The sequence below is a fragment of the Doryrhamphus excisus genome, linkage group LG3 (genome assembly GCF_037039965.1).
Source record: "Doryrhamphus excisus strain RoL-2023G ecotype Guam linkage group LG3, RoL_Dexc_Guam_v1.1, whole genome shotgun sequence".
NCBI classification, from domain to species: domain Eukaryota; kingdom Metazoa; phylum Chordata; class Actinopteri; order Syngnathiformes; family Syngnathidae; genus Doryrhamphus; species Doryrhamphus excisus.
In genome coordinates, this window is record NC_136359.1 from 917,605 (window position 1) to 933,385 (window position 15,781).

At 43.0% G+C, this 15,781-nt stretch overlaps 4 protein-coding genes and 1 non-coding gene across 5 annotated transcripts; 2 read left to right on the forward strand and 3 right to left on the reverse strand.

Moving 5' to 3' along the window:
• Window positions 1–94: 94 nt before the first annotated feature.
• On the reverse strand, window positions 95–1,590 carry LOC131128305 (natterin-3-like). Its single transcript, XM_058071018.2, has 2 exons — window positions 1,271–1,590; window positions 95–1,200 (listed from the first exon to the last, which is right to left on the reverse strand). The coding sequence occupies exons 1-2, from the start codon at window positions 1,362–1,364 to the stop codon at window positions 113–115; spliced, it is 1,182 nt and encodes a 393-aa protein (XP_057927001.2). The 5' UTR covers window positions 1,365–1,590; the 3' UTR covers window positions 95–112.
• A 2,075-nt stretch (window positions 1,591–3,665) lies between these two features.
• LOC131128290 (natterin-3-like) lies at window positions 3,666–5,822 on the forward strand. The gene is made up of 3 exons (XM_058070998.2): window positions 3,666–3,781; window positions 4,060–4,141; window positions 4,710–5,822. Exons 1-3 carry the CDS (start codon window positions 3,677–3,679, stop codon window positions 5,783–5,785), a joined length of 1,263 nt encoding a protein of 420 aa, XP_057926981.2. The 5' UTR covers window positions 3,666–3,676; the 3' UTR covers window positions 5,786–5,822.
• A 736-nt stretch (window positions 5,823–6,558) lies between these two features.
• On the forward strand, window positions 6,559–8,486 carry ptrh1 (peptidyl-tRNA hydrolase 1 homolog). Its single transcript, XM_078789286.1, has 5 exons — window positions 6,559–7,071; window positions 7,611–7,830; window positions 7,916–8,015; window positions 8,093–8,138; window positions 8,212–8,486. The coding sequence occupies exons 1-5, from the start codon at window positions 6,886–6,888 to the stop codon at window positions 8,425–8,427; spliced, it is 768 nt and encodes a 255-aa protein (XP_078645412.1). The 5' UTR covers window positions 6,559–6,885; the 3' UTR covers window positions 8,428–8,486.
• A 3,855-nt stretch (window positions 8,487–12,341) lies between these two features.
• Window positions 12,342–12,424, reverse strand: trnal-cag (transfer RNA leucine (anticodon CAG)). Its single transcript has one exon. It is a non-coding gene; the product is annotated as a tRNA-Leu (tRNA).
• A 402-nt stretch (window positions 12,425–12,826) lies between these two features.
• tor2a (torsin family 2, member A) lies at window positions 12,827–15,662 on the reverse strand. Its single transcript, XM_058070850.2, has 5 exons — window positions 15,468–15,662; window positions 14,872–15,137; window positions 14,626–14,801; window positions 13,422–13,549; window positions 12,827–13,355 (listed from the first exon to the last, which is right to left on the reverse strand). The coding sequence occupies exons 1-5, from the start codon at window positions 15,586–15,588 to the stop codon at window positions 13,111–13,113; spliced, it is 936 nt and encodes a 311-aa protein (XP_057926833.2). The 5' UTR covers window positions 15,589–15,662; the 3' UTR covers window positions 12,827–13,110.
• Between the last annotated feature and the right edge of the window lie 119 nt (window positions 15,663–15,781).

Sequence of the window (15,781 nt, forward strand, 5' to 3'; positions counted from 1 at the left end):
GTAGTAGTAGTAGTAGTAGTAGTGGGTACTTCGCGTTAATCAGAGTTAACATGTCTTCCTCGCTAAAGAAAAGAGACACTTTTTATGATTTGAGATTTTTTATTGTTAATCTTCACGGGCACGGCTTGGCGTCGGCGACGGGCTCGCAGCGGTCCACCACGGCTCGCACCTCCCCAATCTGGACTCCGTCGTAGGTGCCCGAGATGGACGTCCACTGGGTGTCTCCGTTGCGGTACGTGCGGCTGAGGCGCGCCGTGTACGGGACGTCGGCCTTGACCTTGCGGCCCTCCATGCGCACGCGGCAGGAGTGGTTGGGGGGGACGCTGAGCTCCACGGACACGGAGTGGCTGAGCGCCTCCACCACGGTGGTCCCTCGGGAGAACTGCAGGGTCTTCTCACCGCTCAGCTCCAGACCGCCGGAACCGATGAGCGGGATTTTGGCGGTGATGCTGCCGGTGATGCCCAGCATGGTGGCTCGGCCGATGTTCCAGGTGGTCTCCACCTCGGTGGTCTTGGAGATGGTGACGGTCTTCTGTATGGCCTGACACTCGTTGTTGGTGACCCCGGAGATGCGCATGGTCTCGGGGGGGTACTGAAAGATGGCCACCTCGTCCAGGTTGTACTTGACGTCGGAGATGTGCTGCGTGTAAGCGTCCCTGTTGATGGTCAAGACCTGGTACCTCTTGTACCAGTACTCGTCGCCCTCCCACGGCAGGAAGAAGGCCTCAAACTGGGGGACCACCTTGCCCAGGCCGTACTTGTTCTTGCCCACGTAGATGCCCACCCCGGGGCAGGTCCTGACCGAGTGCTGGGGCACGGAACCGTAGGAACCGTCCTTCCACTCCAAGAACTCAAAGTTGTCTCTGTTGGTGAGGATGTGGAACTCAGGGGCGTAGTACTCGCGGTCTCCGTAGGGGTAGCGGCAGTAGGGTCCCATGTCGGGGTTGTAGAAGCCGGCCTCACACTTGAATTTGCACACGTAGTCGGTGCGCTCGGCGTAGCCGTTGTAGATGGCGGCGGCGCCATCGGGCAGCGAGCCGTTCCACGTGCGCCACTCCAGGTTGACGTTGTCGCCGAAAATGAAGGAGGACGGCAGGTCATCCTGCTGTTCCAGGTCGGCCGGAACGGCGGGACCCGGCGCGGGGGTGCCGGCGCTCAGGCCAGGCACGCGGTCCTCCAGGTCCGGGTTCAGGAGCGAGACTGTGAAGAACACCACGTCAGACTTTTATTTTGACGAGATCTGAAAGAAGGCATGGACCAGGATTCTGACCTTTCCGGTGCGCAACACTTTTCTGGACGATGTCCTGCAGAGCCCCCCAGGCCCCTCCCACTAGGACACAGAACAAGAGCGACCACGCCTTCATCTGTCAATCAAACACAACATGAAATATTCATGAGTGCCGTTCAGGACGTACGCTCCTTCTCAATGTTCCATCATGACTCCTTCTTGCTGATTGGCTGATGAAAAGCACATGACACGCCCACCTTCTAGTCAGCTAGCTCCTTCAAGTTGTACAAGGTCTAGCTAGCAGCACCTGCTGGCCTCATATAGAAAAATAATAATAATTATTATTATTATTATTTGGATGTAGCAGAGATGAGGATGGGAGTGACCAGGATGGATAGGATCAGGAAGGAGTACATCAGAGGACATTATATGTTAGCGGCCTTGGAGATAAAGTCCTTTAGGCCAGACCGAGATGGCCTCCTCCAGGTAGGAGGCGTAGAGGAAGACCAAATAACACGAATAATGATTGACATGTACATATGACGATTGACAGGAATGATTGAGGTTGCGATGGATGGAACTCACCTCGGCCGTTGAGGTCCGCCGCGTCCTGCTGCTTCCTGTCCCGCTCTTTATACTCACCTTTACGACCTGCTAGCCATAAAGCCCGGGGCGCAACGTTAGCTAACATCTTTATCGTTATCGAGCATCTTTATCGTTATCGAGCAGTAGAAAGAAAAACGTCCACGATAAGATAAGATGAGGCCAGAGGCATCATTAACGGGACAGGACACCGGTGGCGGGGTCAAAGTTCACGTCGCCTTGGTGTCCCACACCGAACAACTTTCAATCCACGGCAGAACTTGAACCCGGTCACGCCGTGCAAGCATGATCTATTAGCCAACATTTCCACTTGCTGAAGCTTCAACTCCCTCGTGTGGCGGAAAGGCGCACTGCAAGCCCGTATTACCTTTGCTAGCGTCAAGGCCAACTCCAGATAAACGTATTTTTTAACAGTCAAAACATTATAACAAACAGAAAAGGTTGCCATTTTTGGAAAAATTAGGTTGCAGAAATGAAAAAAATGCAATTTTATGAGAATAAACAATATTAGAGCAATATTTTGTGGACATTTTAATAGCATATAGTTCATATATATATATTACTTTTAGTGCGGTAATATGAGAAACAAAATATAAGTCAGAATATTACAAGAAGAAAGTTGAAATATTTGGACGATTTAAAGAAAAAAAAATGCAATTTTGCAAAAATAAACTATTCATATTAGAAGGAAAAATAATGTCGTTTTAGCAGCATAAATATACAAAAGATCAAAAAGATAAGAAAGTCAGAATATTATGGGTATAAAGTCCAAATCTTACAAGAATAAAATTGACAAGAAAAAGTTGAAATATTTGGAAAATTTAAAGAATATAACAGCAATTTAAAAAATTAATCTTAAAAAAGGATTTTTTTTTAAAGAAATTTGCATTCTAATAAAAAAATGTGCAATTTTATAAGAATGAGGTCATAATATTAGGAGGAAAAATACTGTTGTTTTAGTAGCATAAATATAAAAAAGATCAAAAAGACAAGAAAGTCCGAATATTATGGGAATAAAATCCAAATCTTACAAAAATAAAATCGACAAGAAAAAGTTGAAATATTTGGAAAATTAAGAGAAATTTTTAAAATATATATCTTAATAAAAGAAAAATATTTTTTTAGAAATTTGCATTCTAATCAAAAAATTTGCAATTTTATAAAAATGAGGTCAGAAGGAGGAAAAATAATATTATTTTAGTACAATAGGCTTGAAATATTCAATAAAGAACGACATTTCTGCAGCCGTAAAATTGGGATTTGGGAAATATTAAAATATTACGGAAATAAAGTTATATTTGGAAAATTTGAAGGAAATAAAAGCAAAAACTAAAAAAAAAAAGAATTTGAAGAGAAAAAAAGTGTCATTTTATTTCATAACAATGAACTCATAATCTGATTATCTTTTTGGAGTTCACGCTAACTTTTTGTGTCAAGGTCATCACTATCAAGGACGTGTGTGTGTGTGTGTGTGTGTGTGTGTGTGTGTGTGTGACAAATCTAATCACCGTGTTCCCACCTTCCCTTATCTCCTTCCCTTATCTCCTTCCCTTATCTGTCCGTCTCCTATCAAGGTAATCGATAATAAGTGCATGGGATGGATGAGCTGTCATGTGATTGGACGAGCTGGGCCCGGGGCTTAGCACGTTGCCATGGTAACGTCTTGTCCTTCCACCCACACGTGGAAGCTTAAGAAGAGGAGTGGGTAAGGGGGGGGGGTGAAGGGGACCAACGTGAGGCACGAGGACGGAGGCGTGTCCCTCAGCCAAAAAGCGGCAAAACAAAGTTGCGATTTTTGGACAATCGCAACTTCTCGCCGAGCCAACGTGGGAGAAGTGCGTCTTTATGGGGGCAATAAGTCCCCCCCCCACCTCCACCCCGCCCTCCGAGCTTTTAAAAAGGACGTTCGGAGCAACAACCGCGGCGTGTCAGCAACGGGAGCCTGGCAAGGTAAACATATTCTCTGATTTCTCTGACGTTTCCTAAAAACAAGATCGCTAAAGGACGCCAATAGTCACGATGAAGATCATATTCATCATAACTGAGAACAAAATCCACTAACTGTCAAGTTTGACAGCTGCCAGTCAAGATGCTACAAGTTCTACGGAGCTTTGCTGCCCTCTTACGGCTACGCGGAGAACTGCATGCTCTATGTGACCAGACTACACAATATGAATATGGCGTGTGTGTATTTGTGTGTGTGTTTGTGTGTGTGTTTGTGTGTGTAGATGATGACGACGAGGCGTGTTGCTGTGGCGGTCCTGGTCCTGGTTCACCTGTGCGGCCCCACGCTGCAGTTTGACCACCCCGGTGAGTCACGTGACGACACGCATGACTAAATAAGTACATTCATAATCAATACCAAAAAATACAAAAAAACAGTCAAAATCACTAGAAATAAATAACATTTAACAAAACTACGTTAAAACTCATAACATAATAACAAATTATTCATAACATCAAAAAATTCAGGAAACTAAATACTAAAATAATACAAAGTCATGAAATAAAGTAAACTAATTAAATAAGTAAAAAATAAATGTAAATAAGTACATTATGTGGGAAAAAAATTAAATACATTAAAAATAACTAAATAAAAATATATTTCAAAAAACAGTATACATGTATATATAAACTACAATATACACAAATAAATATATATATATAATAACTAAATCTATTTTTTATAAAACTGAATAAAAAATGGCTAAGTAAAAAATAAATAATAGGTTAAAAAAAACCTCTCCATTAAACAACAAAAAACCTCAAAATAAGTACATTAAAAATATATTCAAATCACTAAAATTACTACATTAAACCGTAGCTAACTTAGCGCTATGCTAACTAGCCGGCTATGCTAACATGCCTCGTTGTTTAGCAGCACGGGGAGAAGTTGTCCCCCGGCGGGAAGCCGCGAAGGATCCGGCCTTGGTGGAGTCCCGAGAGCCCGAGGAGGCGTCCGACTCCTCCCCCGTGTTCGAAGACCACATCAACCTCAGATGGGTGACCTGGAACGGTTCCCTGCCCCGCGGGGCGGTGGCCATCTTTAACGGCTACGCCGAGCGCACCGACTACGTGTGCAAGGTCAAGTGCCAGGCGGGCTTCTTCACGGCCGCCAAAGGCAGCTTCTGCCACTACCCCTACGCCGACAAAGAGTACGCCTCGTCCGGGTTCGAGGTGCTGGTCAACGTGGACCACTTTGAGTTTCTGGAGTGGGTGGAGGACTCGTACGGGTCGGTGCCTCAGAACGCGGTGAGGACCTGCGTCCACGAGGACATCTTCGTGGGCAAGAACAAGTACGGCCTGGGCAAGGTGGTGACCCAACACGAAGCCTTCTTCCTGCCCTGGGAGGGCGAGGAGTACTGGTACAAGAAGTACCAGGTCTTGACCATCAACAGGGACGTCTACAGCCAGCACATCTCCCACGTGGAGTACGCCGTGGACCGCATGAAGCTCTTCCACCATCCCCCGGAGACCCTCCAGATGGCCAAGGTCACCAACTTGGAGTGCGGCAGCGTGGAGAAGACGGTGAGGCTGGAGAAGACCAGCGCCACCGAGAAGACCTGGGACATCGGCAGGGAGACCCGCAACGGCTCCGTTTCCACCATGAAGGCCAAGGTGCCCATTCTGGGTCCAGGGACGGTGGACTTCACCCGGGAGCAGACGGTCACCTTCTCAGAGGGAACCAGCTTGGTGGAAGCCATCAGCCACTCGGTCGGCGTGGAGATCCTGGTCCCGCCCAACTTCTCCTGCAGCGTCAGGATGGACGGCAGGAAGATGAGCGCCGACATTCCCTTCACGGCCCGGCTCAGCCGCACCAACCACGACGGGGACACACGCTGGACGTCCATCACGGGGACCTACGACGGCGTGAGCGTGGGCGAGATCAACGCCGTGGTGGAGAGGTGTCAGCCCGTGTCTGGGACGCTGCCTTGCTCGCCGGCTGAGGAATGATCTTTGACCCCAAATCCTTTGCTTCGCAATAAAAGCAGCCGCTACGTCGTGTCTCCTTTCTTGTGTCGCTTGGTCGCTCCTTCTTCTACCACTTACACACAAACACTCCATGGGGGCAAGAACCAGTACGGTCCCCAAGTTCACTGGTTTCTCCCTGCCATGGCGGGGCTAGAGTACTAACTGAGTACTACAAGAAGTACCAGGTCATGACACATACGACCTGGACCACGTCTATCAGTTCCCCGGCCAGACCATGAACATCTCGGAGTTCAACCATCTTGAAGACCACCCGGGACACCATGCCGGAGGTTTTCAACAGCACCATCATCGCCCAAATCCAGATAATGGCATGTATATGTATATATATATATTTTTTAAATATTTTTTTATAAAATTTATCTTATATAAAAATGAAATAATAGTATTTTTTCTCATCAAGAAATTAGTCTTTTTTTAACTTTTGTAACAAATAGTATTGTACTTTTATATTTTTAGAAATAATTTAGTAGTATTTATCATGTATGAAAATAAAATATGCAAATAAAATTACAATAAATTTATTCAAATTATAATTATAATATGTATTTTTATGTTATATTTTTTCCACATGAAAGGCTCAATAAAATGGTTAAACATTAAAATAAAAAAAATGTACACATGCACTAGTACAATAGACCCAAATGGCTGACTAAGTGTTGTTGTAGTTCTTACAGCCGCCACCGAGTGTCGCTGTGGGCTTCCATATTCTACCTTGTCTTGTTTTTGTTCAACTCGTTGACTTCCGCCTTTGACAGGAAGACGCTAAGGAAGTGTTTAGCTAACAGTTCATGAATTTATGAGTTTTAATACAATTTACACAATACCACAAATGTTTTTATTGTAAAATAGACTTAGTACGTCTACGATAGATAATGCCGACAGCATTAGCCGCATGCTAACTGAATCACGGATATACTTACGTTGGCTTGTCTGCGCCTGGTAGACAATGTCGCTAGCATTAGCCGCATGCTAACTGAATCACGGAGGTCAGCTTGGATTGATGGCTAAAATGTTTAGTGAACCCCTGCAGTCCTTTCTACCTCTTTGCTGTCCGCCGAACGATGAGCAGCTATTTTCTTAGTCTATTAGCCTTCATTTCGTGGCGTTTGACCCCAAGAAGCCGCTATCTCGGCACCATGCAGCGTCGTTTGACGACACTTTTAAACCGGGTTTGGTGGAGCCAGGACTGGGCGGCGGCTAGCGTGAGCACGGAAGCACAAGCCCTCACACACGGACGCAGCAAGATGGTAAGCCGGAGGCAGCCGCTCGGCACCGACAACATCCGAGCAGATAAACCGCCGCCGGTGGTGGGCTAACGCTCCGTAACAGTCGCCGCCCCTCACGGGGCCGGATGTGAGCGAAACTCCCGGCACAAAGTTGCCATTTGAATCATCGCTGCGTGTTTATTCGAGGCTGCATGTGGTAAAAATACACGCCGCTGCGTCTTATGGATGAGAAGACAGTAATGCTCAATTCGGCGTGTGTTTTAAGAGCTTTTTTTCTCATTTTTTTACGATTTTAGTCCATAATGTGAAGAGTGCCCATCATGTAAGGCTTAGTGTTCTTTCAATAACAAACACTGAGTGTCTTACACACACACACACACACACACACACACACACACTGAGCTTTGTGTGCAGCGTGACAACACTTAACTTGTTCCGACAACACAATGACGTCTTCTGGGGGTCCGTTCCATGGGTGCAAGGACCCGACCTCTCTGGACGGTCCTGCAGAGACGCCCCCCCTTGGCATAAACCCCAGTTGAGGCTCATCTGTGTTGCAGGTGGCGGGTCTGGGCAACCCGGGGATGGAGGCTACCAGACACAGCGTGGGCATGGCGGTGCTGGGCGCCCTGGCCGCCCGCCTGGGCCTGGGCCAGCGTTGGCATGGCGACAAGCAGGTGTGTGGTGACGTCGTGGTCTCCGAGACGCAAAACACGCGGCTGGTGTTGCTCCGCCCCAAAGTGCCGATGAACGTCAACGGCGTGGCGGTGGCCAAAGCGGGTGAGCGCGATTTGATGAGCGTACGCCAAAGCGGCGGGTGGCGGCTTCGACCTTCACGCGACTGACGCCTCCTTGTTGTAATCAGCCAGCAAATATGGCGTCCGTCCCGAGGATGTCATTCTGGTCCACGACGAGCTGGACAAACCTTTGGGCAAGATGTCCATCAAGCACGGGGGCAGCGCCAGGTGGGTCCTGACACCCGCTGACGTCTTCCGGTCATGTGATCAAGATCAAGTGAAATCTGATTGGTTGTTCCTGACAGAGGTCACAACGGAGTCCGTTCCTGCGTGTCCTGTCTTCAGTCCGACGTAGGTTCAATCAGGTACCCCTGCACCGGTTCTGTTAGACCCGGGTCACTAATTCCCCCCCCCTCTTTCACAGGTGATGCTCAGACTCCGGGTCGGGATCGGACGTCCAGCGGGGAAGACGTCGGTGGATCGTCACGTCCTGGGTCGCTTCACCTGCGAGGAGCGGAAGGTTCTGGACTCGGTTCTGGTCCAGAGCGTGGACCTGCTGCTGTCCCAGCTGAGCCAGGAGGAAGTAGGACAGTCCTCCCCCCCAGCAGGGGGCAGACGAGCGGCACACACGCATACGTGACATCTTTGGGATGTCTCACTCTGATCATATTTTCTTGCAATTAAACTTTGCTGGGCTAAAGTGGTCTTGTGTGGTTGCTGTGATAGCCGCTAGGGGGCGGGGCGGCTAACCATGTCACTTCCTTTTTCTTCCCCACTTTTCCCCGCGTTCTGTCTGCAAGGTGTTTTGACTTTAGCCGTTTAGCTTTAACGCCAGCGAGAGTCTTCATCGGTTCGCCTTCTCCGATGGAGGGAGGGGGTGTTAGTGGGACCATTTAAATTTAAAAAATTCTAATTTTTTTAATAAATATTTAATATACAACCCAAATGAAAAATGACAAAATATATGGGATTTATTAATAATAATAATTTGTTTTATTTATCTAATCATTTAACTAATATAAGTTAATTAAATACTAATAATGATCATTATTCATATTTATTAATCATATTTATTAAAAGAATAAAATCTAAATATATTTTATTAATGTGTTTATTTTGATAAATACTGAATTACTAAATTCTTATACCAAATAAAATATTAAAGGGCAAATACAATAATCATGTCAATAAAATACAAATAATAAATAACTGACAAACTACACAACAAATATATTTTATGTTTATTTTTAAAATTGTTTAATGATTAATTTGTTGAAATTTGTACGTAAATTTTATGACATTACATTAAATAAAAAATGACATCAAATGTATATGATTTATAAAATAAATGAGCTTCAATGTTTTATTTAGTTCTAAAATATATTCAAACGTTAAAATAAGCAAGTTATACAACACATTTTATTACATTAAAATTATTATTCGTAATAGGAATAATGTAAAAATTGAAAAATAATAATAAATACATTTAAAAAGTGTTAATAATTTTTAAATAATAATAATTATAACAATAATACATTTTTACTTCCAATAATTGCAAGCTTGTGAGGTGACGGTGATGAAGCACGAGGAGTGTCCATCTTGAGACTGTTGTGTCTTTAAGAGGTGAGACCCCCCCTCTCAGACCACATAGAACATTTAACCCCCCCCCCCCCCCCCCCCCCCCCCCCCCCCCCGCATGTAGGAGATTGAAATGTGAGCAGCAGGAGAGGAGCGCGTCCACTCAGGACGTCCTCCCGTCAGGCCAGGCTGGACCCGCCTGGTCCATCGTGGGGCACCATGGGGGGCGGCACCATTGGGGGGGCACCATGGGGGCAGGTGACGACGATGAGGACACTTCTCCGCGTACACGCAAGATAATTGGCGCTCCCGCGGCTGATTGTCCAAACGCAATTCTTGTGGAATGTTGGGATGACAAGGAGAATTGTGTGTGGACATCGGCCGCTGGACGCCGCTTAGGCCCACCTTTGATGACCTTTCCTGACCTTTCTAGTAAGTTCCTCTTCCTTCTTGTGTATGTTCTTTCATGTATGTAGGAAATACCTCACATATGTATAAATTGAAGTATGATATATGACATTTATGTTTGAAATATGTCATTTATGTATGAATTTAAGCATAAAATATGTTGTTTATATGTTAAATGCGTCATTTATGTAAGAATGTATGTAAGAAATACGTCATCTATGTATGAAAAATTCATTTATGTATGAATCGAAGCATGAAATATTACATTTATGTTTGAAATATGTCATTTATGTATGAATTGAAGCATAAAATATGTTGTTTATGTGTTAAATGCGTCATTTATGTAAGAATGTATGTAAGAAATACGTCATCTATGTATGAAAAATTCATTTATGTATGAATCGAAGCATGAAATATTACATTTATGTTTGAAATATGTCATTTATGTATGAATTTAAGCATAAAATATCTTGTTTATATATTAAATACATCATTTATGTAAGAATGTATGTAGGAAATATGTCACCAATGTATGAATTGAAGTATGAAACATGACATTTATGTTTGAAATATGTCATTTATGTATGAATTTAAGCATAAAATATGTTGTTTATATATTACATACTTCATTTATGTAAGAATGTATGTAGGAAATACGTCATCTATGTATGAAAAATTCATTTATGTATGAATTGAAGCATGAAATATTACATTTATGTTTGAAATATGTCATTTATGTATGAATTTAAGCATAAAATATGTTGTTTATATGTTAAATGCGTCATTTATGTAAGAATGTATGTAAGAAATACGTCATCTATGTATGAAAAATTCATTTATGTATGAATTGAAGCATGAAATATTACATTTATGTTTGAAATATGTCATTTATGTATGAATTGAAGCACAAAATATGTTGTTTATATATTAAATGTGTCACTAATGTAAGAACGTATGTAAGAAATACGTCATCTATGTATGAAAATTTCATTTATGTATGAATTGAAGCATGAAATATTACATTTATGTTTGAAATATGTCATTTATGTATGAATTTAAGCATAAAATATGTTGTTTATACTATATTAAATGTCTCACTAATGTAAGAATGTATGTAGGAAATACGTCATCTATGTATGAAAAATTCATTTATGTATGAATTGAAGCATGAAATATTACATTTATGTTTGAAATATGTCATTTATGTATGAATTTAAGCATAAAATATGTTGTTTATATATTAAATACATCCTTTATGTAAGAATGTATGTAGGAAATATGTCACCAATGTATGAATTGAAGTATGAAACATGACATTTATGCTTGAAATACGTCATTTATATATGAATTTAAGCATAAAATATGTTGTTTATATATTACATACTTCATTTATGTAAGAATGTATGTAGGCAATACGTCATCTATATATGTAAAATGTCATTTACGTATGAATTGAAGGATGAAATATGACATTTATGTTGAAATATGTCATTTATGTATGAATTTAAGCATAAGATATGTTGTTTATAGATTAAATGCATCATTTATGTAAGACTGTATGTAGGAAATACGTCATCTATGTATGAATTGAAGTATGAAATATGACATTTATGGATGTGAAATGTCATTTTTATATGCATGTATGTATGTATGAATTATATTGTTTATATATTAAATACATGTAAGAAAGAGTTTTGGTTCCAGGGTAGAGCCCTGGGGTGCACCTCCCTGGAAGTATACTGTAACTCTAAATGAGTGTATATACAATATATCTCCTGGACAATTTGGAAAGCAATAAGATCCACTGACCTGATTTGCTTGGTTCTTCTTGGTTCCTAGACGGAGAAGATGGGGGGGGGGGGTAGACGTGTCCGTGTTGTGGTGTTCTTTGTTCTTTGAGAATCCGTAGTGTTTCCAAACATAGCATTTCAACGTTGCAGTTAAATATAGAAACTTCCTCGCTGCTGCTCGCTCGGAACGTCCATGCTGTTTTACTAGCAGTTGTATGTGCCTCACGGCTTCCGTCCGTATTCGATACAAAACGCCATATAATGATGGTGCATTCATGGCGCCTGGGGAACAGCATATGCGGTGAAATTGAACATGAATAAAACGGCGTTTGCATCGGATTTTACAAATGAAGGAAGTAGCCAAAAAGTACTACCTAAATACAGTAATTATGAACACTACTACTGTTTAATATATCAGGTTTAGCTGTGAGCTCTCTCCTGTAAAACCTCATTAAAACTACTCATCATTTTGCTCCTTTACTGTCGCCATTGAAGGCACATATTCTGCCATGACGTCAGGGTAAACACGAGACCACGTGACACAACCAGGAAGCGTGAGGAAGGTTCACGCCTCCGAAGACCGGTAGGCTACTGACCTGGTTGGATGCAGACCGGGGTTCAAACACAGTCCAAGTACGCAATATGGGGGTCCCATACTAGCCACGCGGGTGACTTTGCTAGGACTTGAACAATTAAGGGCTAACGTTAGCCACGAAGGTGCTAGCTAGCCTCGCTTCTGACGATACGCACTTAGAACACTTAAGTTACAAAACAGTCATGTCAGAAGTGGGATTCGAACCCACGCCTACAGAGTAGACTACGACCTGAACGTAGCGCCTTAGACCGCTCGGCCATCCTGACATAAAGACAAACCCATTAAATATCTAAATACTTTATTTACCTTGAGACTACATAATATAGTACACAATGCAGTACAGTCGATATTGTCTTATGGTGTTGCAATTCTGAGTGTTTCCTTGTTTATTGAAATATCACTTTAATTATAAATATTTCACATAATTAATACATAATTTCCCCTTATTTTACACAATTTATTATATTTCAATATTATTTAAATATTTATTATATTTAAATAATATCACAATCATCATGTAAACAGTTAATGATGGTAATCCATTTGGGACGGATGGCACGCCACTGTCCAAATTCAAACACACTCATGATACAAGTACACGGTATTACACAGTGTACTTACTGAAGTGTACTGAACTTATTCAAGTATTCAAGAAAAGGAGGGAAACGTTGAAAATAAAAAAGCAGTAATGTTTATAAAGTTGAAGCACTCAGACGTCGACCAAGTCAGCTAGTTAGTCTTTGGCGCCCTCTGCTGGAGGAATATGGGATGTACAATTGAACTCGGGTCTCCTAGCTGTGTGGCCTGAACCACTGTCCACTTTTTCATAAAAAACTAAAACTTTGGTCCTCAGCTAAAAAGGTGGACCCGATGAGTCCTAGCGGCCAGGTCCGATGCCGATATGAACGCAGGAAGTCCAGGTAGGCGTCCTGCGCCGCCATTGGCCAGACGCTCACAGGAAAAGGTTAATCTTGGCGGGGACGTTCTTGCAGCCGCTCGTGGAGAAGTAGTGTCCCGGCATGGGGGCGTAAGCCATGTCGTCCCCCACCGCCCGCACAACGTCGCCGCGCTGGCAGGCGCCGCGCTGGCACAGCTGCGAGCGCGCGCAGCGCTCCACGTGGTGGCGAGTCAGCGGCAGGAAGGGCACGAAGGCGGTGATGAGATTCTGCCGGATGACGGACGAGCGGAAGAGTCCACCTGGGGGACGACAGTGAGTCTTAGCAGCCCAACGGGTAATGAGACTACAAAAATGGCGTCGCTCACTGGAGTTGTTGTCGTAGACCGCCTGAGCGATGGCGTCCTGCAGGTCGGAGGACGTGATCTCCTCTCGGTCGTGTCCGGCCTGACGCTGCTCCAGAGCCGCTTTGTTCACCACCTCCTCACCCGCCGTGCTACACACACACACACACACACACACACACACACACACACACACACACACACACACACACACACACACATTTATTAAGTTTCATTTTCAATGCTATCTAATGACGATGTTTTAAAACCCCGCAGTACCACCGACTACTACAGAGGGTGCTGTTTTATGAGAATAAAAGCATACCTTCACATGAAAATAAGTCATACATTTATTAGAAAATATTATGAAAAAATGTCTACTTTTTCAGAATAAAAGTTGCCAATTTATGACAAGTAAGAAAAAAGCTTGGGAATTTATGAGAATATATGAAGCTGTAAATTTATGAGAAAATAGCTCATAAGAGATATATCATATGAGAATAGAGCCGTAAATTTACAAGAAAAAAAGTTGTAAATTTATGAGAAAATCTTTTAAATTGACGAGAAAAAAGTTATACATTTGAGAAAAAAGTTATAAATTAATGAGAAAAAAGGTTGTACATTTATGACAAAAAAGGTCATCATAAAAGCATACCTTCACATGAAAATAAGTAATACATTTATTAGAAAATTAGAAAAAAATGTAGACTTTTTTTGAATAAAAGTTCATACATTTACGAGAAAAAAAAATGTACATTTGAGGGAAAAAAAAATTAAATTTATGAGAAAAAAGTTGTGCATTTATGAAAAAAAGGTCTTCAATTTATGAGACTAAAAGCATACATTCACATAAAAATAAGTCATACATTTAATAGAAAATATGGGGGAAAAATGTAGACTTTCAGAATAAAAGTTGTCAATTTATGACAAGAAATTAACAAAAAAAAGCTTGGGAATTTATGAGAATATATAAAGCTGTAAATTTGAGAAAATAGCTCATAGGTTTATGAGAATAAAGCCATAAATTTACAAAAAAAAGTTGTAAATTGATGAGAAAAATCTTTTAAATTGATGAGAAAAAGTTGTAAATTCACAAGAAAAAAAGATGCAAATCTCTGACAATAAAGGTGTGAATTTACAGGTAAAAATAAATACATTTATGAGAAAAAAAAGTCTTACATTTCTAAGAAAAAGATGGTACCTTTGGGAGAATGAAGTCAGCCCTCACCTGATGAAGACGTAGATGGCCTTGCGGTAGTTTGTGCGAAAGACAACGTGCGACGGCCCCAGGAAAGGCTCCAGGACGTCGATGAGCCCAGGCTGCATTTTCTCCATCTCGTCAAAAATGAAGACGGAGCGAGCGCACTGGGTCAGGTTCCCCTGGACCCAGTCCTTCAGCTGCTCCTGTTCAAAAGCACGGCACCACATCAGTCGCCGGGGCCGCCACACACCAAGCGTCGTCATCAGGACCTACCCGGTACCGCTCCACCTCGCCGGCCGAGGGGAAGTGCAGCGTGGGAATGAAGCGGTGGACATACGGGCTGCTCATGGCAGAGCCGTACAGGTGATTCCCCAGCATGGAGCTGACCAGCGTCTTCCCGGTCCCGGTAGAGCCGTGGAAGGACAGAACCAGGGGTTTCTCTGGGCTTTTATTCTGAAGGAACTTGGACACCTCCTCGGAGATGATGTCCTGAGCCAGATGTTGGCCATAGACGTTCTTGTAGAGGTCCCACTCCAGCTCTAATTGACAAGACAACGGCATCTACCATCTTTAGCATCTTTAGCATCTTGCAGCATTTCTTCATAGAGTTGTTTGGTGACAGCGGTATTTGTTTCATGATCTTTGACAAGGCGAGCCAAGCTAACATGCTATTGATTATAATTCTAACACACTATTGATTATAACTCTAACACGCTATTGATTATAATTCTAACATACATGACACGTATGGTTCATTATTTGAAACATTACTCGCCCTAAAGGTCGGTTACACACAAATATAAACAAACCGGGTTAGCCGGCTACCCTAGCTAGCTAGCTACCGCACGAGTAGAACCGGAAGTGCTGACCTCGGACATTGGGCCTGAAGTCACAGTCGCAGCTGTCAGAGAAGGTGCAGTAAAGAGTCTGGAACACACAGCAGGCGGGTTTGGAAAGAAACACCAGCAGCACAAGCAGCAGAGCCCACATGTTTAGTTCGCCATCGGGACGAACACCGGAAGATTCCAGCGCCGAATGGTACCTTGTTGATGACGTCACGTGACATCACCGTAAGCAGCCGGCGCCGGCCGAGCGTTTCAAAATATTTCATATTGATTTGATATTTGTGTTTTATATATTTGCGAGGACATGGAGACCAATCTTTGTGCTTCATTTGTATACA

Bases quoted from the DNA above. Each gene is read 5' to 3' on its own strand.
- LOC131128305 (XM_058071018.2), bottom strand. From the start codon at position 1,364: ATGAAGGCGTGGTCGCTCTTGTTCTGTGTCCTAGTGGGAGGGGCCTGG. The intron at 1,201-1,270 runs GTCAGAATCCTG...TGTTCTTCACAG, and splicing joins AAGTGTTGCGCACCGGAAAG to TCTCGCTCCTGAACCCGGAC.
- LOC131128290 (XM_058070998.2), top strand. From the start codon at position 3,677: ATGGGGGCAATAAGTCCCCCCCCCACCTCCACCCCGCCCTCCGAGCTT. The intron at 3,782-4,059 runs GTAAACATATTC...TTGTGTGTGTAG, and splicing joins AGCAACGGGAGCCTGGCAAG to ATGATGACGACGAGGCGTGT. The intron at 4,142-4,709 runs GTGAGTCACGTG...CTCGTTGTTTAG, and splicing joins GCTGCAGTTTGACCACCCCG to CAGCACGGGGAGAAGTTGTC.
- ptrh1 (XM_078789286.1), top strand. From the start codon at position 6,886: ATGAGCAGCTATTTTCTTAGTCTATTAGCCTTCATTTCGTGGCGTTTG. The intron at 7,072-7,610 runs GTAAGCCGGAGG...TCTGTGTTGCAG, and splicing joins CACACGGACGCAGCAAGATG to GTGGCGGGTCTGGGCAACCC. The intron at 8,139-8,211 runs GTAGGTTCAATC...CCTCTTTCACAG, and splicing joins TGTCCTGTCTTCAGTCCGAC to GTGATGCTCAGACTCCGGGT.
- tor2a (XM_058070850.2), bottom strand. From the start codon at position 15,588: ATGTGGGCTCTGCTGCTTGTGCTGCTGGTGTTTCTTTCCAAACCCGCC. The intron at 13,550-14,625 runs GTGAGGGCTGAC...GTGTGTGTGTAG, and splicing joins GCCATCTACGTCTTCATCAG to CACGGCGGGTGAGGAGGTGG. The intron at 13,356-13,421 runs GTGAGCGACGCC...GTCGTCCCCCAG, and splicing joins GGTCTACGACAACAACTCCA to GTGGACTCTTCCGCTCGTCC.